We start from the raw sequence: 23,635 nt of genomic DNA on the forward strand, positions 1-23,635 counted from the left end.
CAAATGCAGCACTAAGGTCCAGCAGCAGCAAAAGTGATGATGCGCCAGAGTCCATTGCCCGTAGGAGATCATTGGTTACCTTAATCAGAGCTGTCTCAGTAGAGTGGTTAGCCCTGAATCCTGATTGCATTGATTCAAAGAGATTGTTCTCGGACATGAAATCATTCAGCTGCTGTGCCACTACTTTTTCAAGTATTTTAGAAACAAACGGTAGGTTTGACACAGGTCTATAACTACATAAGTTTTCTGGATCAAGGTTGGGTCGTTTCAGTGTGGGTTTAATGACGGCAGACTTAAAAGCCGCTGGAACTACACCTGAAGAGAGTGATATGTTTAAAATATTTAGAACTGAAGGTGCAAGAACGCCAAAGAGACCTTTAATAAGTGAACCTGGAAGCGGGTCGAACTGGCAAGTCGTCGGTTTGGCCGTATTCACCATCTGTTTAAGATTATCGAGTGACAGTTCACTAAAACGGGACAAAATTCCTGGACAGCCACCATGTCGTGCATCTATAGATTTGAGTGCTTTAGTATGTGTTGAATTAATACTGTCTTTAGCAATTTCTTCCTGTATGCTTTGGATCTTCTTAGTAAAGAAGACCATTATGTAGTGGGCAGAATAAGTGGAGCTATCTGGGATAGTCTGTTGCCTTGTGAGCGATGCTACAGTGTCGAAAAGGACTTTGGTATTGTTCTTTTGTGACGCAATCATCTTCGAAAGGTAGGCTGATTTTGCAGAGGCCAGGGCCGCTTTATACTTCAACAAACTATCACACCAGATTTGATGGAAAACTTCAAGCTTGGTAGCGCGCCATTTTCTTTCAGATTTCCTGCATTCTCGTTTAAGGGATCTAGTTTCATCATTAAACCAAGGTGTGCGTGTTTTAGGTCGTGATTTAAGCCGGATGGGCGCTACTGAATACAGGGCACTAGCCAGGGTAGCATTGAATTCAATTACGAGTGGTTCGATAGAGCCTATGCAGGAAGGAAAGGACGCAACTGCTCCAGGAAGAATATCGGAGAGCTCAGAAACTGTGCCCGTGCTTATATTGCGTCCAGTGAATCCTTCAGTGTTTTTGGTACTACATTTAGCTAGCACCTCAAATGTAACTAAATAATGATCCGAGATAACTGTAGTACACGATAGCATCGTCATGTTTGAGGTTGAAACTCCTCGAGTCGGAACCAAGTCTAGCGTGTTTCCATCTTTATGGGTTGGCAAATCAACCAGTTGATTAAAACCAAATGCATCAATTAGAGACTGAAACGCAACAGTGAGTGAACTGAGTGGGGAGATCATATGAATGTTAAAGTCGCCCATGATTATAATTTTGTCTGCATAGGTTACTAGTTTAGACAAAAGTTCAGCAAATTCGTCTAAGAAAGTTGTGTATGGTCCTGGTGCGCGATAGATAGTTATCACATGAATTGACAATGGAGAGGACCTCATAACAAGAGCCTCGAGTGACTTGTGATTATTAGAGGTACGAGGAGTAAATTTGAGCGTTTTTTCAGAAATGAGCGCGACACCGCCACCCTTTTTCAACGTGCGTGCTATATGGCTACTCTCGTAGTCTGGGGGAGAAGCATAATTTAGCGCTAAATACTCATCCGGGCGTAACCAAGTTTCACAAAGACCGATACAGTTAAGTTTATAATCGCGAATAATATTATCTACAAGTAAAGCTTCAGGAACAAGCGATCTAACATTCAAAAGACCAAATTTTAGCTTTGAATCATTTAAATTAGCTGTAGTCTTTGTAGGGATCGTCACGAGATGCCGTTCGTGTGCGTTGGGCTTCAGGCGTCGGTTGACTCGCAGAATCGACGAAGAAATGATGGTTGGATTAGACAGATCTTCATGTCGTTGCTCCTTCAACTTCACACGCTTCCCTGCACGACATCCCCGCTTCTGTTTTCTGTCTTTGCGCCGTCTTCGTCTTCGATTTTTCTTTTTCTTCGGTGGAGCGGGAAAGCAGGGCGAACCCGAGTCCCTTTGGAGCTCATTCGGGATGTCATGGGTGGTATAGAAAGTGCCCGAAAAGTCGAAATTTAGACGCCCACCCAGTCGGATGAGCTCCTACCGGCTGTAGGTCTTATTGGCCACGCATGTATCCAAAAAGGAAAGCAGGAAGACAGTGGTAAATAGTAGGATAGCCGGATAGCAACTAGCCGCAACGTAAACACGCGCCGCCATGTTGGAAACCGGAACCGGAAGTTGACAGGACAAGATTACTGGGATCAATATGAGGGATATCAACCTTGGATGGTCAAGTGGGCATATAATAATTCGTTGCAGTTCACAGTGGCTCCAAACACAATCACAAACCTTAGTATCCCAATAAAAGCGTTGAGGGGTTTTCGAGACGACAGTGGATGACTGGTTTATGATTCAAACAGGTATTTCCATGGTTATGAATAATTTGCCACTCATAGCTGAGCAGGCAGCTAATAATACAAACGAGAATTGTTTGGTTTGCTTAGGTCCAAGACCAGTTTTGAAAATCATGGCAGCAAAGGCTATATCCAAAACTTGCCTCTTGGGTTTCCTGTATAATAAGACTCTCCAAGGAAAGTGTAGCCAATCGGACTGACAGGAATGGAAAAGAAAAAGCCTGTTTTTGACACCCAAGTTGCAAAGCAAAATTTCACCTGCTTGAAATTGAATGGGACCTGCCCTGGGGTTGGGAACATCCAGGAGTCATGGTGTAATGAAAATGTGTCTTTGCCAGCAGGAGCCCCTCTTGCTCGTGCGGATGTTTGGCTGTGGTGTGGAGAGAAAGTATTGTATGATAGGCTGCCCACCAATGCCGCAGGTAAGTGTGCCCTCGTTACGCTGATCATGCCAGTTAGTGTGACAGTATTGGACCTGTCCAAAATGAATTGAGGAAACGTTGGACAATGGGGAAAAATTCCCTTCCTCATGAGAAGGAAAAGGGACATTCAGGAATGGTTGAGTGCAGGGGACCCTATATATATTGATGCAATTGGAGTACCAAGAGGGGTCCCAGATGAATACAAATTAGTGGACCAAGTTGCAGCAGGATGGGAGAGCATTTTCATGTATGTGACCGTAAACAAGAATGTGGATAGAATCAATTATGTGCATTACAATGTCCAACGATTGGCTAATTTCACCACCTCGGCACTCCAGGCGGTGCATGAACAATTGGCGGCCACGTCTCTGATGGAATTTCAAAACCGAATGGTATTAGCTGAAACGGGAGGTGTTTGCGGTATTTTTGGAGACCAGTGTTGCACTCTGATCCCCAACAATACATCTCCAGATGGCCGACTTAGCAGGGCATTGGAGGGTCTGCGCACGCTGAGTAACAAAATGAGGGAACATTCAGGTGCGGACACCAGTTGGTATTCTGACTGGTTGAATGTCTTCGGTAAATATAAAGGCTTGATTGCATCAGTACTAACTTCTATTGCTGTGTTTGCCGCTATTATGGTATTATGTGGCTGTTGCTGTAATCCCTGTATTAGATTATTAACTGTAAGAACAATTGAGTGTACGTTGGGGCCACTCCCTCAGGGTGGCCAGTACATGTTGATCCCTCAGAAGGACTCCCAGGAGGCGGAGACAGCGATGGCCCTCAGGGAGTTTGAGGTGTGAGTATGTGAAGGTGGCCTCGGGGACCTGGGGCCATGGAATGAAATTTACTAATGATTTTATAGTGGAATGAAATTTACTAATGATTTTATAGTGGAATGAAATGTACTAATAATTTTACAATGGAATGAAAATTACTAATGATTTTATACTAGAAAGAATTATTTTATTGATTTTTAATTTTCTGCTAATTTTTTAATCATTTGCTGATTTTCGGTGTATGGTTGCAAATGGGTTGTTTGAGTGATGACCTCGGTCGTCTGAGGTCATGAGAGAGAATAAAGGAATTTGGAAGTTTGAATTTGGGTTTGTCTGTTGGACTCTTTGTGTTTTGTGCCAAAGTTTTCTGGAGTAAATTTTGACGTGGGGCAGCTCTCAGGCAGAGGGAGGTGACGAGCTGTCTGGGAGTCGACGCGGAGGAGGCAACGCTCCATTCTCCCTGGAACGGGAGACCAATGAGAGCGGGCTGCGTCGCGACCAGGCGGAGTCGACGCGTCATTCTTCCGGGACGAGAGACCAATAAGAACCAGCGATGGGGCGGAGGAGATGCTTTGCTGAGCAACTCGAAAGAAGAAGAAGAGTCGTTTTTTGGAAGGAGAAGCGTGCAGAGATGTAGTGATTTGTGTGTAAGAAATAAATCCAGCCGTGAGTGAAATGCCGGCTTCTGAGAACATTCTATGCAGAAAAGAGCACGCAAATTGTTTGGATGAATAGTGATTCGGAAAGGTCACAAATTGGAGTCAGATGATCAATTTAAGTTTGTGTTGATTTAATAAGAAATTCCAACAGTCACTTACTTACTTATTGCTCCAGCGAAGGTCGGGGGGTCCCGTCCCTGTGCGTTAAGCCGACCAGATGAACCAGGTTTTTCCAATGCTGGCGGTCTTGTGCCAGCTGTTCTGCATCCTCTACAGCAACTCCGTGTTGTTGGAGGTCGCCCGCAACGACGTCGAGCCATCGAGTGCGGGGTTTCCCTCGTGGTCGTCTCCAGCCTGTGGCCTTTGGGTCAAACTGGAGAATGGCTCGTGTCGGATGGTCTGGTGGTAGACGAAGGACATGGCCAAACCAGCGGGTGCGGCGTTGTGCGACCAAGGAAGATGCTTGGGGCTGGCACGTGCGGGCTCTGAGCTCTTTATTGGAGACTCGCTGGGGCCACCTGATGTTCTCGATGGTTCTGAGAGCCCTGCTATCAAAACCGTCGATTCTTGTGGCCAGGGTGTCGTTCAGGGGCCATGTTTCTGAGCCATAAAGCAGGATAGGGAGTACGGCGAGGTTGTAAATGCGGAGCTTCGTCTTGCGTGCGATGGTCTGGTGCCGCCAGAGTGGTTTCCAGAGAGACTGCAGAGCAGATGCTGCCAGGGCTCTTCTGCGGAGAATCTCTGGTTTTAGGTCCCCATTGTCTGTCACCATGGACCCCAGATATACAAAGCTCTTGACAGGCTCTACGATGTCGCTACCAATTTGGATGGGAGGTGGATCTGGTCCATCACCGACATACATGAACTTGGTTTTTGTCGAACTCACTTGCAGGCCAAGCCGCGCTGCCTCTTCGCTGTAAATGCCCAGAGCGTCTCTCAGCTGGCTGTAGGAAGTGCTGAGAATGATGGTGTCGTCAGCATACTCCAGGTCAGTCAGGTGGTAGTTGCCGAAAGACACTCCGGGGATGCGCTCACTAACCCTGAACATCAGATGGTCGATGATGCAATTAAAAAGGTCGGGAGCAGCCACGCAGCCTTGGCGAACGCCGCTGGAGATAGCAAACCAGTCGGAGTCAATGCCGTTGATACGGACACAGCTCTCTGCGTTGCTGTAGAGTAGCTTGAACAGGGCTATGATCTTGGGTGGTGCTCTGAGAGCTTGGAGGATGTTCCACAGTGAAGAGTGGCAGACGGTGTCAAAGGCGGCCTTCAGATCAATGAATCCGATATATAGATGGCGATCTTTACGGAATTCACGGGTCTTTTCTATCAGCAAACGGACGGCAGAGATGTGGTCCGTTGTGGAGCGGTTGGGCATAAAGCCAGCCTGCTGGGGACGGCGGCAGCTTCTGATTGCTGGAAGGGCACGGCTGAGCAAGATCCTGGTAAAGACCTTGCCCGGGATGGAGAGTAAGGTTATGCCTCTGTGGTTTCCACAGACAAGCCTGTCGCCCTTGCATTTCCAGAAGGGCATGATGACTCCTCTGGTCCAGTCGGTGGGCAGCTACTCCGATTCCCACACCTGGTTGAATAGGCAGGTTGGCCACTCCACCATGCCATCACCGCCGGCCTTGAGCATCTCGCCGGTAATGGCACAGATGCCGGGGGCTTTCTTGGTGTTCAGCTTCTTCAGAGCAGCTCTCACTTCCTCGGGTGTTACAGGGTCTGTGCAGCAGGTGTCGTTAGGAGGTGCTGTGCTCGCAGCCCCTAGGAGGGTGGGATCAGCCGGGATTGTGCTGTGCTGCAAGAGGAGGCTAAAGTGCTCCTTACAGCGCTCGAGGCAGTTGGCTTCTGTCATGATGAGGTTGCCGTCTGAGTCCTTTACCAGGGCTGTCTTTATGTGTGGGCCGCTACGGGCTTGGCGTAGTAGACTGAATACGCGGCTCATGTTGTTGTTGTTGGCCGAGGACTCAAGCTGTTGGGCTTCTGCCTGCCAAAACCTCTCCCTATCTTCAGCAATGGCCACATTGCGCAGGCGATTCAGTCTCCGATACTCCGTGAGGTCGCCTCGGAGTCGGGCCTCACGCCGCTGGTCTATGATGTTTAGTGTCTTCTCTGATATCCAGGGCTTTCTCGGGGAGGATCGCGGGCGTCCGAGGACATTGTGAGCAGACTGGAGGACACTTTCCTTGAAGGACGCCCAGTCTGTCAGCTTGTCAGGAGCCAGGGTATCAAGAGAGCGGCGGATGGAGCAACTGAAGTCTCTGGCGATGTTGGGGTCGCTGAGTCGGGAGGAGTCGGGGCGAAGCAGAGTCTTGTGCTGGTTGGCTCGGAGCTTTAGCTTGAGCTGGGCCACCAGCAGACGATGGTCTGTGTTGCCAAGCTGTGCTCCTCTGAACACCCGGCAGTTGGTTACAAACGACTTCCAGCGTCGTGATATCAGGATGTGGTCCAATGCCTTCCTGGTTCTGCCATCTGGGCTGTACTACGTCCAGTGATGGATGCATATCCGGGGAAACCAGGTGTCAGCAACACAAAGGTTGTTTTGGTGGCAGAGGAGAAGGAGGCGGTTGCCATTGTCGTTTGTTGTGCTGTCAACGAAGGTGGTGCCGACAGGTGAGCCGGGGGACCGATCATTGCTGGATAGAGTGGCGTTGGCATCAGTGAGGATGATGGTGACGTCGTGTGGTGGGGCTTGGTTGACAGCCTGGTGGAGTTGGTCAAAGAACGCGTCCTTCGCATCCTCATCAGCGACATCGGTGGGGGCGTAGGCGACGATCACTGTCATCTTGCCGTGATGGTGGAGGAATCGAGCAGACAGTAGTCTGTCGCTTATTGGTGTCCAGCTGATGAGGGACCTCCGGAGGGCTTTTGGAATGGCAAGAGCCACACCGTAAAGGTCGGTCCGACTCTCGGGGCCACTCCAGATGTAGCAATGGTTGCCAGCTGTTGTTTCACCATTGCCTTGCCATCGTACTTCACAGAGCCCTGCCATGGTGATGTTATAGCGACAGAGCTCTCGGGACAGCAGGGTGGAAGCTCTGGGGCGAAGGAGTGTCTGGACATTCCAAGTGGCGACACGGGTTTTATGACGAAGATCGATCCGTACTCGTTGGTCGGGGGCAGGCTGGGGTCCGTTACCGTGTTGGTCAGTCCGGCTTCTTTCTCTGGTCAGTTTCATAACAAAGTGGGTTTCTCCTGGGTGAGTTGTTAGCCCTCCGCAGGATAGTCGGTTGGTGGGGCTGCCACCTCACAGCGTACCGACACGCTGGGGTCTTTGTTTGTCTGGGAACCTACCCCGGAGACCGGCCCGCCATGGGTGACCCTACCAGGAGCAATCTCCCAACTGTATCGCTCCCCAGGGTCACTGGAACACGCAATCCCCCTCGCCGCATCAAGGCCAGACCCATCCGAGGGGGAGACCCATCCGAGGGGGGAGACCCATCCTAAGTTTGTGTTGATTTAATAAGAAATTCCAACAGTATCAAAAGTATTTCATGAATGAATAAAGCCAAATTCCTTATTAAAAATAATGCATAGTATTTATTATATTGTTCTCTAGTTCTGCCGTACTTAACATGTTGTGCAGAAGTCTGGGGCAATAATTACAAAAGTTCACTACAGCCGCTTTTTATCCTCCAAAAACGTGCAATTAGAACCATAAACAGGATAGGATATTGGGATCAGACTGATATTTTATTCCTGAAGTACAAATTATTAAAATTGAATGATTTAGTACAATTTTTCACTTCACAAGTGCTATTTAAGGTCAACAAAAATACAGTGCCAGAAAACATCCAAAAAGTATTCACTCGGAAAGACGGAAATTATAACTTAAGGGACTGTAGTAAATTCAAAATCCCAAAGGTGAGAACCACCAGGAAAAGTATGTGTGTGTCTGTGTGTGGAGTCAAACTTTGGAACAATTTACAAGACGAGATCAAACAATGTCCAACTATTCACATGTTCAAATATAAACACAAAAAAACATTACTGGCAGAATACAGTGATGAAGAAAATGGCGTATGAGTGATACTAGAGATTGGAAATACTGCGTTTACAACTATAGTTAACCTTGTTGTTATTGTTACTATTATTATATCATAACTTTTATTGCTTTTGCTGTTATTATCATTGGTGTATTTAGTGACTAGTAGCATTTTAACGTTAATAGATGGGTACTACGATGATTAGTGTATAAAATATGTGACTATTGTTATCATTATAATTACTGATATCTGACCTATGTATATCTGTGATTTTTTTTAAATTTTAGACACAAGAGGAGCTATCTGTAAAATGTAATTAATGGGGAAGATAGAGAAATTATTGTACGTTATTTTTGTTGTTGAGTCATTGTTTTTGTCCTGTTTTTATTTTATATTGTTCGAAATAAAGTTTTCATTCATTCATACATTCATTCACTCCTAGGCAAAGCACTGGTCTCTGCAACCTGTTTATAGACATTAAAATTTCATTTTCAGTGTGCATCAGTATGAAGAACTCCAAATGTTCCCGAGACAGTGAGCTTAATCTGCTTTTCAACATTTTGAAGCAGGGAAACTCCTCACTTGCAACCTGACTACAGGAAAAGCTCAACAGGAACTTTCATGCCATCCCAATGACATGGTAAGCATCTGTGAGAAAGTTTCTATTGTGAAAGAACCTGCTTCTTTTTAATTCATTTTTCCCCAAGCTTATTTATTCTTCTTTTTTAGCATTTTTCCTCTTGCTTATTTTTCTGCTTTTCTTTTTATCAATTTTTCTTGTATTCTTTCCAGTCTTTTAGCCTTTTACTTCTTTTTTTCCCTTTATTATTGTTTATTTTTTGTCTCCTTTTTGTCTTTATTGTATTTTTTCTTCGCTTGTTTCTCTTTTTATTGTTGCCTTTTTTCTTCTTTAGCTTTATTTTGTCCCCAAAAGTAATTTTGTCCATATATTTAATTAATAATGTTTTAATACACTATATGGATAAAGGCAACAAAAAACTTTTTAGGAGCTGAAAGAGTCGGCTCTCGAAAAAGAGATCAAACATTCCCATCACTATGAGCTTATTTGAATGTGAGGAGCTACCCGGTGAAGGCATTTACCTGCTAAATTTTGCAAACACTTAGTACAGCACACATCCGGGGACACACACATGATAGGCTTAAAACTGCAATATGAGTGAAATGAATGACAAAAGCCCTTCTTTTGACGCATCTCTTTTTCTTCTCCTTGCTTTTTCATCTCCACCTAGTACCTACAGCTGTATGTGCCCTCCATCATACCTGGCTCATAAAATTTGTGCTGTTCTGTGGTTCTTTTGCCGCTGCAAAAGAGTGGCGGCGGGCCAAACCAAATTAAAATTTGGCAGGGGAGAATTCCTCCTGATGGTAAAACTCACTTCATATGTTGCGCTGAATGAGGCCAAATAGCTGATTAGAGAATGAATGCACGAGTAGGTATAGATAGTGGAAGTGGCAGATACATGTTCAAATTATTTTTCTCACTTAGCTAAACTCCACCGACACATGCTCCGGCCCTTCATGAAATTTCCCGTTCTGCCCGATAGCCACTCCGGCATTGGTTACAGTACTTGTATTCCAAGATGGCGGCGCGCGTGAGTGCAGCGGCTTTAGGCTCTCCAGTTAGTCTTTTTGTTTTTAGTCTTTTTTTTATCTCTCCTATTTTCCCTGAAAAATACATGCTTGGCAAAAAAATACCCTCAGTCGCCATGAATTTAAAAACCTGGGACTAAGACTGGACTTCGACTCCTTTCTCGACTACAATAACACCCACAACATCCCGAGGGATATACAGAGACCACCGGGATCTCCCTGGGTGACCTGCCTGCCCAACAAACGACGGAGACGGCGAAGGGAGTGAAAGCAGAAGCGAAGCTGCCGGTCGGGCCTAACTGCTAGGCTAAGAAGGCTACCAAACAGACCAGCGCTTCTGAGCATGTTCCCGACCAATGCCAGATGCATCGTTCACAAAATTAGTGAATTGGAGCTGCGGATCGCTACCAACAGCTTCGCCCGAAATTGCAGTATATTTGTTATTGTTACCCCAGGTGGCTCCACTTGGGTAATCATGACACTCTCTGTCTTTCTCTCTCTCTTTTTATTCTTAATTTTTATCTTTCAGTCTTTCTTTCTCCCTTACTCTTTTGCTCCAATTCTATTTTTTCCCTTTCTTCCTCTTTCCCTGTCTTAATCTTTTCTCTCTTTATCTCTTACCCTTTGTTCTTCTCCCTTTCTTTTTCTCACTTTTCTTTCTTTCTCGCTTTCTTTTTAGATATTTATATTTGTCTCATTCTATCTCTCTGACTTTCTTTCTTTTGCTTACTTCATTTCTTTTCCCCCTTTCTTTCCCTCCCTGTTTCTTTTTTTCTTTATATCTCTCTCCCCTTTCTTTATTTCTTGCTATCTACTATGACTCTCTTTCCTTCTCCCCTTTTTTTCTACTTTTCTTTCTCTCTTTTTGTGTCTATCTCTCTCTTTCTCCATTTTTTTCTCGCTTTCTTTTATGATTTGTTACTTTGTCTCCTTCTTTCTCTTACTTTTTTCACTTTCTATCGCTCCTTTCTTTTTCTTCTCTTTTCTCTAACCTTTCCTTCTCTATCTCTCTTTTTACCTTTCTTTTTCTCTCTTTCTCCCTTTTCTTACTTTATCTCCCTCTCTCTTTTTCAATATTTATCTTGATCACATTAATTCTCTTTGCGGAGTTTGTATGTCCTCCCTGTGCTTGTGTGGGTTTCCTCCCAATTTCCAAAGACATGCATTTCAGGTGAATTGGCCGGTCCAAATTGTCCCTAGGTGTGAATGAGCGAGTGAGTTGTCTGTCCCTGTCTGCCCTGATTGGCTGGCAACCAGTTCAGGGTGTCCCCTGCCCACTGCCCGATGATTGCAGGGATGGGCTCCAGCACCACCGTGACCCTACTGAGGATAAGTGGTGCAGTTAATGAGATGAGATCTAACTGCGTACTCTTTGCGCTAGTAAGTAGAAAAAAAGTAGCTCTTGGCTTAAAAAAGGTTAGACGCCTGACTTAGATTTTGTCACAAAAAGACAGGCTTTAAGTGTCCCATAGGGGTTTTCGCATCCCTCAATCCCGCTCTCCAAGTAGTCCATTTTGCCGGCTCCCCAAGCGGTATCGTCTGGCACCATCGGAGCTCAGAGAATCGGGCATTCGGTGACCTCACAAATAGGAAATTTCACTTATAATAGGCAGCTCATAGACCCAGTTCGTTGGCGAAGGACACTTCGCTTATCTAGACTGGAGCTGGGACCCAAGTGGAAATTACACAGCATGCCACACTGTCTACATTCAGCCTTGTTTATCCAGGACAACGGAGACCATAGACGCTGGGGCCCCATTTTGCACTCAACTGCTTTGCAGCTTCTCCAGCATTTTATTGACTGAGTTGGCGACACATTTATCTTTTATGATACACATTTACATGTTTAAGAGGTCACGTCTGACCTTCTGGATGTTTAGTGGGAAGCACTGTTTTTTTTATATCATAACAAGCACATTGTTTAAACTACATGTGTCAACCATGCGGCGCGCGGGCCAAACCAGGCCCACTTAGGGTTTTATTTCAACCCGCCAGAGAAGCACAAAAGAAAATTCAGCTGCGGTTTGATTTATGTCCACTGGATGTCAAAGCCAGGCGCGACTCACAAAGCAACCAGAGCTGTATTACTTTCGTATCTAATGAAAAAGGCCCCCAAGAGAGTTTTTTTCCTCTACCATGTGGCCACTCGAGCTTAAATAAGTCTGACGGCCCTGGTTTAAACTGTTGTTAAACAATTAAGAAACCACATGCATACTAACCTCTCTTCCTGCATATTAACCTGTTGCCCACCCCTGGACACACTCTGCCCACCCAAAGAAAACTGGATGTAGTGGTGAAGGCAGTCTGAAAAAAATTAAATAAGACAAAAGAAAAAAACAGTAAAATATAAAAGGAAAAAAGGAGAGGGAAAAATTTAAAAAATAAGGCAAGAAAAAAAAGACATAAAAAGGTGGGGAAAAATAAAAACACAAGAATAAAAGAGAAATGATAAAAAAGGAGGAGGAAATAAGAGGAATAACAAGAAAAAAGGACTTGGAAAAAAAGAAAAGGAGAAAACAAACAATTACGTAAACAAAAAAGGTGTGGAAAAAAAGAGAAAAGAAAGAGCAAAAGAGAAAAAAAAGATGAAATAAATAAGCAGGACCATACTGTATCAGCAAAAAGCTAGGGGGGAATATATATATATATATTTTTTTTTTAAAGAAAAAAAAACGAGGAAAAAAAAAGACGGGAAAACTGATTTTTGTTGTATCATAACAAGCACATTGTTTAAACTACAGGTGTCAACCATGCGGCGCGCGGGCCAGACCAGGCTCACTTAGGGTTTTATTTCAACCCGGCAGAGAAGCACAAAAGAAAATTTAGCTGCGGTTTGAAATATGTCCACTGGATGTCAAAGCCAGGCGCGACTCACAAAGCAACCTGAGCTGTATTACTTTATTCAGTATATTACTACAATCCCTCCATCAATTATCAACACCACTCATCAGTAGAGTCGCAGGGGTGCTTGTGCCCCTTCAAGCTGTCTTCTGGCAGAGGACAGTGGAAACCCTGAACTGCGGACTAGGAAGACAGCAGCCAACGGTCTTCTGGGCTCTATTGATTACTCTCTGTATGCTTTATTCTGTCTGCTACCATGCTCCCAGCATACCACACAGTGACACACTTTATTATCTAATTTCTACCCACACAGAAGACAGACACAAACATGTCACTAGCTCATTTACACCTAGGACCAATGCAGCCAATCAACCTCAGATGTTTTTGGAACGTGGGAGGAAACCAAGGTGCCGAGCGGAAACCCACATAAGCAAGGGGATGACATCCAAACTCCACACAGGGAGGCTGTGGTAGCTGAATTGAACCTTGAACTTCAGTGCTGTGGGGATGTGCACTAACCACCCAGTCGCCGTGCCACCATATTGCTAACAATAATGTAATATTCTGCAAAAAATTAATTAAGTAAAATAAACAACAATGTTGAATAAATGCAAAACATTTTGGGGCTAATATTGGTTTACCTCCCCATGTATTTGATAAGCTATGCCTTAAAATCATGTCTGACAAAGTCCCTGATTATATCGATGAAAATAAAATTTGACAAAAAACACCCACACCATTTCTAATTGCCTTTACTGATTTTTATCCTCTATAGATTTGTACAGTAAAAATGAGGATGGGAACACAGAAAACATCAGTACATTTTAATCCTTTGGGTAACGTTCAAATATCCCAGTAATGCAACGTCTAGAGATTAAAAAAAACAGACAATATGGAAGAATGAAATGTTGAGGCAACATGCATCAGAACACAAGAATAATAAAATACCCATCATTCCCTTTGAGTACCTCTTTTTATACAAAATGCACTTTTTTAACAAACCAAAATAGCCGTTCTTGTGTGGTAATTTGTGTTACAAGATACACATCTATACAATTTGTTACAGATATAGAACTCAAGGATTTTTTTTTTTTTTTAACTGAGCACCTCAAGATACACCCCTAGCTGCCTGCAAGTACATAACATACATATTCACCACCTTAACTTCGCGGTTGGTCCTCTGGTGAGGTACCCTCTCCCCATGGGAGACGTGAAAATTCTCCCACCACAGTCCACTGCGCGTCGTATGAGGCGATTAAAGTGGAGGGAGCGAGGGGGCTAGAGATCCTCCCCTCTCTATTTCTACTCCCCAAAAGACAGCAAGGCAAAGAAAAGGGAGCGGGAGACCGAAAGGTATCACAAACCCTAGATATAGGGTCAATAAATGAGAGAGGATGTGGAAGTAAAGCAACTGAGTGTAAGAAAGAAGCGATTGTAAGGATGATGACTAAAAGGAAGGTTGATGTGTTAACCTTGAGTAAAACAAAGATGAAAAGAAAGGGTCAATTACAGCTTGGAGGTATGTGTGGTAGAAAGTCTAGAGTTACTGGTGGACATGCTAGAGAAGGAGTGGCTGTCCTTGTGAGTGAGAAAGCAAAGGAAAAACTGGTGGAGTGGAAAGAAATATCTTCCAGATAGAAGTGGGTGAGGTTAAAGTGGGGTGTAGAAGTATGGATGTTTATAAGTGCATATGGACCTGGTTCAGAAAGAAGTGCTGAGGAAGAGAGGAGTTCTGGAAGGATTTGTCCGAATGTGTGGCAAGTGCCGAAGAAGGGGGGGAAGTGGTAAAACTAGGTGACCTGAATGCTAGAGTGGGTGATGAAAATTGTGTTTGGTAGATATGGAGTACAAGGAATAAATTAAAGTGGGGAGAAATTGATTGAGTTATGTGTGGAAAATGAGTTGATTGCAAATACATTGTTTAAAGAGAAGGACGTAAATAAGTATAGATGGTGGCCAGAGCACTGATGGATTATGTAGTGGTTAGGAAAGGGATGATAAGTAGATTGTTGGATATGCATGTTTACAGAGGTGAAATGAGTGGTATGTCTGATCATTTTTATGTGGAAGGAAAACTGAGAATAGATGGATCGTGGAGGGCTAGTTATAAGAAGAATGTGAGGGAAGAGGTGAAAATGTCAGATTTGAATAAGGCAGAAAAGTAAAGAGTTTAATGAGAGGATAGGGGAAGAGAATGAACGGATTAGTAGAAGAGAAACGGAGAGTGTGGAAATGGAAGGAAAGTGGTTTAAAGAGGCAGTGTTGAGTGCGAAAGAAGTGTGTGAAATGAGAAAAGATGGTTGAGGCATTTAGAAAGGAAGTGAATGGTGGAATTATGAGGTCTCAGAGGCTGTGACAAAGAAGAGACATGCCTTTGAGGAGTGGCTGCAAGATAAGAGTGGTGATGCATATGAAAGGTATAAAATGAAGAAAAGGTTGGTAAAAGCGATAGTGGAAGCAGCGTAAAGGAAAGCAAATGATGGTGTCGAAAGTTAGGAGTGAACTTTTGTGGAAAGGAGAAAATTGCTCCAGAAAGAAATGAAAAAAAGGAAAGAAAAGAGTAAAGAGTGAGTCTGGAAAGGAAGAGAAAGTGAAAGATAAGGACGGTAGATTGCTGGTTAGCCGGTATAGTGCAGTCAGGACGAGATGGGCAGAGTATTTTGAGGAGTTGTTAAATGCGGAGGATGGGAGAGAAGTTAGTCGAGGCGATCTGTGGTAGGGGGAGAATGCCCGTGTTGGGTAATTTAAATGTTGACCTCTTGACCTCCGAATAACTTTAGCCAATAGTGATCGATTAAAATGATGATTGACACATTGGTTAGCCAATGAAACGCCGGTAAATAAATCCCAGCATCCACCGCGTACTACTTGGCGTTCGGGGGAAAATCTAGTCGGCGGCTGCAAGTTAGTTGGAAAACTTTGCAACTTTAAAATGGATCCATAAATAAGGCGCATGGTCAGCTTTTGAAAAAAAAAAAATAAAGGCTTTTAGGTGCGCCCTATAGTGCGGAAAATACGTTAGAATAAGAAATAAAATTGTGAGACAGAACTGGAGTAGTCGTAGAACTGAACAAGCGTGTGGATAAGAGAATACTCAGTTGGTTTGGACACATGGCAAGGATGGATGAGGAGTGAATGTTGAAGATCTACAGAGCAGAAGTAAATTGAAGGAGACCAAGAGGAAGGCCGCGATTGACGTGGATGGATGGTGTTATGAATGCACTGCAGGAAAGAGGTCTTAATCTAGTGGAAGCTCGAGCTCTTGTTGGTAATAGGAATGAGTGGAGGTGTTGTAAAAGGATAATGGGATGTTTAGACGTGTTCTAAGGGATTGGCAGGGCACATGTATGATGCGGCAGGGGTAAACCAGTGAAAGCTGTTGGGCCCTGCTGTTGAACAGAAGAGTGTGTTGTGTCACCCTAACCCGAGTGACATGGGCACTTTCCTGTGTCCCATTTCATCTGGAGGGACGAAAGCATGACCAACTTGGGTGCCGAGGTGTATAACTTGTTTGGGCATTTGGGTTGGCCATGGTCCCCCAAAAAATGAATGTATTTTGATACTTTTTCCCTTTCTTAATTTCCTTTTTTTGTGTACGAGTTTGTCTTGCTGTCAATCACCCCTCTCGAGAGATATGACCAAGGTAAATACAGTATTGCAGGTACATTATAGGCAATCGGGCTCTCACCTTCACATTTCAATTACAGTATGAGGCTAAACAAGAGAGGGGATTTCATCTCTGTTACCCCAAAATGAATAAAACAAAGGCTGTAGTCGGTTTGAGAAAAAAGAAAAAAAACAGAATCTTGCATGTTTTTGAAGGGCAATATGCAGCATTTAACGGAGCGTTTGATAAAACAAGTTGTAATTTTCACCAAGAGACAACCTGATTATAGAAGAGGGTCCATTTTACAAGGAAACAGAAAATCCTATTTTCATTCGTTTAACACCAAATCATAGAAAAATATGTGTAATCCTGCATTAGGGTAATTCAGATTGCTGAAAGTTGTAGTTGTGAGAAGTCCGTCCAATAAAAACTGTCTCTTAATTATATTTGCATCCTGGACTTTTTAACAAAGACCACATAAAGCAGGGGTGTCAAAATAATTTTAGTTGGGAGCCACAGGCTAGAAAAATGAAAATCTCACGGGGGCTGGACCAGTAGGTTTAAGATAGAGCAGGAGAGAAATAGAAAGATAAAACAAGTGAGACAGAGTAAGCAGTAAGGAAAGACAAAAAAAGGGAGAAATAGAAAGAGCGCAATAGAGAAAGAGAAAAAATAAAGACAGTAAGTGCGAGAAATACAAAAAAAATAGGAGAAAAAGGGAAGGTATAAAACATAAAAAGGACGAAGGGAATTAGAGAGAGTGCAATAGAGAAGGAGAAAAAGACGAAGAGACGGTAACAAAAGAGAAAGGAAAAGTGAGCAAAAAAGAATAAGAGCAAAAACAGTGAGAGCGAGCAAACAAAGGGAATGAGAAAGAGAAAAAAACAAAAAAAGAGGAGCAGAAAGACAGAGAAAAGAGAAATAGATAGTGAGAAAGAAAGACAGGGAGAAAGAGTGGAGAGAAAGGGAGAGAAAATAAATCGGGAGCGGGAGAGAGACAGAGAAAGAAATACAACTAGTTGCTTTGCAAGTGGTGCCTGGCTTGGGTGACATCACATCGCCACATTTAAAATTGAAGCTTATTTTTCTCCTGTGCTTCTCTCAGTGTTGTCTTGTGAGCCAGATTAAAACCATTGGTGGGCTTGATCCACCCCGAGGGCCGCCTGTTTCACACCAGTGCCATAAAAACTTACAATGCCTTGCACAAGTATTATAGTAGTATTCTTTTGCTAGGCACTGAATTACACATATACAACATAGCATTACTTCTCATGTACCATGATTAGGTTTGCTAATGTGCAGAAACTTTCAATTTCATTGGTAACATGATTGAACCATAGAAGTAATGCAAGTCCAATATATTGTTTTTTTTGGGGGGGAAACCATGTCTGCCATCTTGATACTTATCACCAAAATACATTTTGAGTTTTTTTTTGTATTGCTACTGATAGCAACAATTGGAGAAAAATAAAAAAAGAATAGATTTTGATTAGTTATCAAGCTTGAGGCCAGGAGGACAGGTCAGGCCTGCCAAGGGTTTTAATTCGGTCGGCGAGACAACACCCAGAGTAGCACAAGAGACAAATTAGACAGATTGCCGTTTGAAATATGTCCACTTGATGCCAGGGGCCACTTGCAAAGCAACTGGAGCTGTGTTATTTTCTCTCTCTTAGTCTTTTTCATTCCGTGTCCCTTTCATTCCCTCCTTTTGCTCCCCTTCGCGTTTGCTCTATTTGTCTTGTTCTTTATATCCCTCTCTTTTTCTCCATCTCTATTTCTATCTATTTCTATCACGCTCGCTCTTTCCATCTCTTGTTCTTGCTGGTTCTTTCTCTTTAGCTTTCCAATTCTCCTGTTTTTTTTGTTTTCGTTTTCTCTTGCCCTCTTAAATCCACTATTCCAGCCCCTGAGTTTTTCCTCTACCACATGTCCCCCCGAGCTCAAATGAGTTCGACACCCCCGTCTTAAAAGTAACATTTTATAGATTAGTGCATTACGTGATCATGACGTAAATGCAGAATTTTCAGCAAAGCAGATTGTGCTTACACAATCTTTCCAAAGGTAGTTTACATGCTTTGACTGCTTTCCATCAACTTTCATTACTGTTTTCAGAGTTAAAGCAGACAAAAATGCGAACAACTATGACATCAACAGACCAAATGCTATAGTTGAGGTGATATTTAAGGTTTCCCAGCATCTATATAGTCTGACAATTATTTCATCACACAACATGACAACTGAAAGACAATGTCCCAAAGGTCAGTGCAAAAGGCAAGGGAAGAAAAACTAACCGTTGAATCTTTATTTAAATCACAATATAGACGCCTTTTTGCATGTACAAGGTTCCTCTTCTTTCCACGCTTGAACAAAGAAAAAGTTGTTATTTTATAGCAGTGTCATTCTCAAAGACTGCTTGAAAAAATGTTTTTTCTTTTGAAAGAAAATAAAGGAAAAAAATGAAAACCAAAACAAACCAAAAACAGTTGTGAGTCTTCCTTCCACTGATGATTGCTCAAAATCCATCCACCCATACACCTAAACCCCTCTCTGCAAGCCTGCGGTTTATTGAAATTACCTGAAAAAGGAGGGAAAACAACTTTATTTAGACATATAAGCTGAAAAGCAAGCGAGTAGTTTTTATGCTTATTTGAAATTATCTAGGGCATGATAACGCAGAGGTATTATTCAATTTAGAGCTCAGACACTGATTTCCGAGGAGCATTTAGCAGCCAACTCAACCACAGGTGACTTTAATTACCAAAATAAGTTTCAAGTTTATCAGCAACCCAAAACAAAGATATCGAAGGATTTTGAGCTTGTAAGGAAAACTTGGAGCCCAAACCTTCGATAATATCTTATTTTATTTTTTAAATTTCCTAGATTACAAAAGCAGATCTGTCCTAAAGGGTTACAATATTGAAGAACAGCCACACAATTGGCCAGAAGTGATGTTAACAGTTCATAATAGTCTAAACAATGAACAACAATGTGCAATATCACTAAAAATAACCATTTGGCATCCTATAAAACAGTGATCTTGAAAGGTTTTTAGAGTCTCCACTGCTATCAAAATCACATAGGATTGGCCTAGTTAAAATAGGGTTAAGTATTTAGGTTGTACAGTATTCCATCATGCCCGAAAATGGAAACAGACCACCTTCTGATAACTGATGCAATTTGAAATCAGAGTTGGGAATTATGCTGTTATAAATTACGTTAGATTTTTTCAGGAATGGGGTAATCTTCTACGTACCAGTGGTGTGCGTGTCCACGCACGTTTTTGTGCATGTTTATATGTACATGCTAATTTGATTTTTTTTAATTCGATTTTTTTACTTTGGTTGAACTTAAAATGTACAAAAAAATCTGTTGCTGGTGAGGGGCAATGAATAGTCACATTCAAGTCAAGTCACATTTATTTATATAGCTCTTTATCACAAAAATGTCTCAAAGGACTGCACAGGATTGCAATTACATCATTACCTGATCTTATGAATATTACAAGGTTCTATAACACAACTACTTATGTGTTTATTATTCAAATTTAATACTGCTCAAAAATTTTTAAATTATTTGACAACTTTTTTTAAACATAACACAAATTGTTACTTTCCCTAGTAACTAGTTATTTACTAGATTAATTCAGTTACTTTTTGGAAGTAGTAACTATAATAACTTTTAAATTAACATGCCTAGCACGGTTTATAATTTTATATATATATATATATATATATATATATATATATTACACCTCAGCCATATCCCCCTAGTGGGAGGTGGCTAGAGTCATTTCTGACTCTTTTTGGGAGGGGATTCCCAGCCCCCTCGCTCAACCCAACTGAGGTGTTGAGAGTCATTAGGTGACCAAACCCCCCAATTCCAACCCCTAAAGCTGAACGCCAAGCAGGGAGGCAACAGGTACCAATGTTCAAGTCAGTTATGACTCGGCCGAGGCTTGAACCACAACCTCCCAGTCTCCGGGCGGGCGCCATACTCCCAAGGCCACCGAGCTGGTCACGGTTTATAATTAAAACAAAATATTGTGAACACGTGGTTGTGTATTACTAAAAGCTATCAATGTTCTTCTGCCTTCTAAATGAGGTTCCATAAATCATGAGACAACTTGACAAAAACGCTATTAGGTTGCAACTCAAGCACATTAATCTCACCCAATAGTACAACTGAAAATATAAATTAAATGATTGTGATGAGAGGTGATAATTAACCACTTGTGTTCCTCTCAAAATTCCTCAAATCCTAACTTCAGCGTTTTAGAAATAAATATCTAATTTTCTGGGTAATTCATGGCAAAAGTAGTCTGTTTAAAACAAAAAAAAATGTTAACAGTTTTTGCAAAGCCGATCAACTTACGAAATCCCATCAACCCTGCAATTCAAATATGCTCATTATTTTGGCGTCGTACCTCCTCTCCCACCACGTTCCACAGATGAACCAGTGGAAGGCCGGTATTGTTATCGTAGTTTGAGACCTTAAAAAATACATGACAAACACATTGCAAATTAATGACATTTTGCCGACAATTTGGGGGAATCTACTGAAAGTTTACTTGGGCAAGCAATGCAGCTCCACTTGTCATCTCTTCAAATGCTGTTGTGGCCTCTGATGAAAAACCTTCCTCTCCTGGCACTCATTTAGTGTGTTGACATTAGAAAAATATTTCATAATACCGTGGTACCTCTACTTAAAAATGTTTCTACATCCAAAAGTTTCATGTTACAAAGCACCTGAACAGGAAAATATTACCTCTACTGTAGTGACAAAGGCGTTTCAGGATATAAAGTCAAAAATACAGTGCGCACAGCCTTTCGCCGCTCCCAGAGTTCTACCTGGCAAATAGGTGCGTATGCGCGAATCCCGGCATTCTCTTGTTGTCCCCTTCCCGCTCTGTCAACAGTCTATTATACGGTATGGCTGCAAAGAGCCATCATTCACAATGCAGCCCATAAAAGACATTCAGAAAAGTGGACCAGGAGAAAAAAGAAGAAGAGACTTTCTGGCCATCGAAACAAAGCAAGAGATAATAGAAAGATTTAAAAAAGCGAAGCGTTTGTGTGATTTCGCAAATCGCCATGATAATTAAAAATTAGCGGTGTTATTTAGTCAGTTTTTCAAGAAGCTTGAGGCAAAAAACACTGTTGAGGGCGAGTTAACAAATAAGCCAGTTTAAAGGTTTTTTTCCCCCTTCATTCTTTGTTTTTTCACAATATGTGCCTCTCGTTTTAGGTTTACATGCATTTGTTACATGTTCTTTTATGATTTATTCAAAAATTTATACATACACGGGGCTTGGAACGGATTGGCGCACTTACATTCAAAGTGTCTCCACTTATAAGGCTACTCCCAGAACGAATTAAATTCATAAGTAGAGGTACCACTATAAAAACAAGTTTTCCATCAGTTATGTGTTTTGCAAAAAGGTTAGTGTCAACACAGCATACCTGGCAGGGGGGTGATGTTGTCAAGTAAAACTTCAGCCCCTTGAAATGGTAAGGTTACAAAATCTGACCTAGGAGAAAGGGAAATCATGTTGAATAGTGAGTGCCATGTTTAAGGTCTTCTATATATGATGGCAAAAAAACACATTTCTGCAATGTTGCATTCCTTGATGTAATATTCTTTAAAGCTGCAGAAAAGTACATTATCCGACAAGTCATTTAATTGAAAAGCTTAAATGTTTTTATTCATTTATCATTACATCGGGTATGGTTGCATTTACCTAAACTGAAAATGTATTTTAAGATACATGGTTCTGTGCCTTTTCATGAGCAAATTCCAGCACTTTTTTGAAGACTTTAAACCCAATTTTATCATTTTTCCAGTACCATTAAAAGAAAAAATCCAGTGACAATCACAAGAACAGGAGCCTAAACCATAGTTTCAATCCCTAACTCAATCTCCATACTCCAGTTTTGGATCCCAAAAAGCTGTTTGAAACCCTAACCTACAGGACAAACCCTAGCCCCTAACCCTTGCCCAAACCCTATTTAAAACTAACCTAGAGCTGCACGATCAACCCAAATAGAATCGACATCACGATGTGATGTACAGGGATCAGAATGGAGATTTTCATTTTCAGCTGAAATAGCCAGGGTCCAGGGCGGTGCCCGGTGGGGGGCTCAGGGGGGCCAACAGCATTTATCTTATTTGCTATGTGAAAATTGCACTAGAATGAATTAAATCCAACAAAACAGAAACCATGTATTTTATATATATATATATATATATATATATATATATATATATATATATATATATATATATATAAATAAATTAAAAAAATAAAATATTGACATTAAAAGCATTTGTAATATTGAACATGATCATGATGATACAAAATAATTTATTTTAATCATGTTTATAACAAATTTTAAATTTTGTTTATCCTGTTCTAAATATTGTATAAACACAAAAGATGAAATCATTTCATAAATAAATAGATTTATAAATACCTCAGATTGGGATTTTCTGTCACACAGCTGCTAGTATTTGAAGTGGAAGGATTTGGAACGGCCAATAATGTTGAACCGGTGGTGTTACTGTTAGTTTCACTGCATTTTAAATGCGGATCCGAGTGCATAATTTGATCACCGGCAAGCTATTTTTGCTTTGTGCTTGTTCATTTTAGCATGATCGATCAGTGGCACACAACCTCGCATACCATAATTGATCAGATCGACACAGTATAGACACTTTGCTTTCCCTGGAACATCACACTTTGCGATGAATTGGCTCAAAGTTTCTGTAACTTCCTCGAGCTTTGCGCCGATTTTAACATTTACTGTGACAGTCTTCTCCAGCCATGATCACTTAAATTTATTCTCGATTCCTTTATCAATCTTGGAGACAAAAGCCTCGTCTTCTTTTCTTAGTATTTTCATATTTACTTTTTCAAACACTCATTTCACCGTTTGAAAAAAACGGAAGGAGCGTCATGTTTGAGAAAGCCAATGCTCTGAACAAAAGCTCCGCTGATTGGTTATCAGCGAACCCATCGACCAATGGTAGGAGTCGATCTATTTGTTAGCTAAACCACGTTGTGTGATGAAACAGTCACGTATCATACCTCACCCCCCCAAAATATTTTCTCATCGAATTTAGACGATTTACGGAAATGACCTTTGGGGTTCAAAAACAGCGGAAATCCGCGGATAATTCTGATCCCTGGGTGTAGTGAAACGCAAAGCACCGTTTTTTTTTCTCAAAGATTTGTAGTGAGTGAGTTTTGGGCAACCACAATTGTTACTGTTCGAGTTATAAAAGCGCTGGCATATCAGAGGGAAGTTTTAATAATAGCGCTAGCCAATTTAGT

At 42.0% G+C, this 23,635-nt stretch overlaps 1 protein-coding gene across 3 annotated transcripts in view; it reads right to left on the reverse strand.

The window, feature by feature from the left end:
* Nucleotides 1–18,592: 18,592 nt before the first annotated feature.
* akap1b (A-kinase anchoring protein 1b) overlaps nt 18,593–23,635 on the reverse strand; it is a 48,659-nt gene continuing 43,616 nt past the window's right edge. The window contains exons 8-12 of one of the 3 annotated variants that reach the window (XM_088346263.1): nt 21,765–21,832; nt 20,873–20,952; nt 20,729–20,794; nt 18,780–18,880; nt 18,593–18,665 (exon numbers count right to left, since the gene is read on the reverse strand). In XM_088346263.1, coding sequence (XP_088202389.1) covers nt 18,818–18,880; nt 20,729–20,794; nt 20,873–20,952; nt 21,765–21,832 — 277 coding nt within the window. In that variant the 3' untranslated portion in view covers nt 18,593–18,665; nt 18,780–18,817. Of the gene's footprint in view, nt 18,881–20,728; nt 20,795–20,872; nt 20,953–21,764; nt 21,833–23,635 lie in introns of all 3 variants that reach the window. The other 2 variants (XM_088346262.1, XM_088346264.1) reach the window with 2 other exon arrangements.

This window comes from Urocampus carinirostris, chromosome 10 (assembly GCF_059441175.1).
Source record: "Urocampus carinirostris isolate Australia breed hairy pipefish chromosome 10, RoL_Ucar_1.0, whole genome shotgun sequence".
Taxonomy (NCBI): domain Eukaryota; kingdom Metazoa; phylum Chordata; class Actinopteri; order Syngnathiformes; family Syngnathidae; genus Urocampus; species Urocampus carinirostris.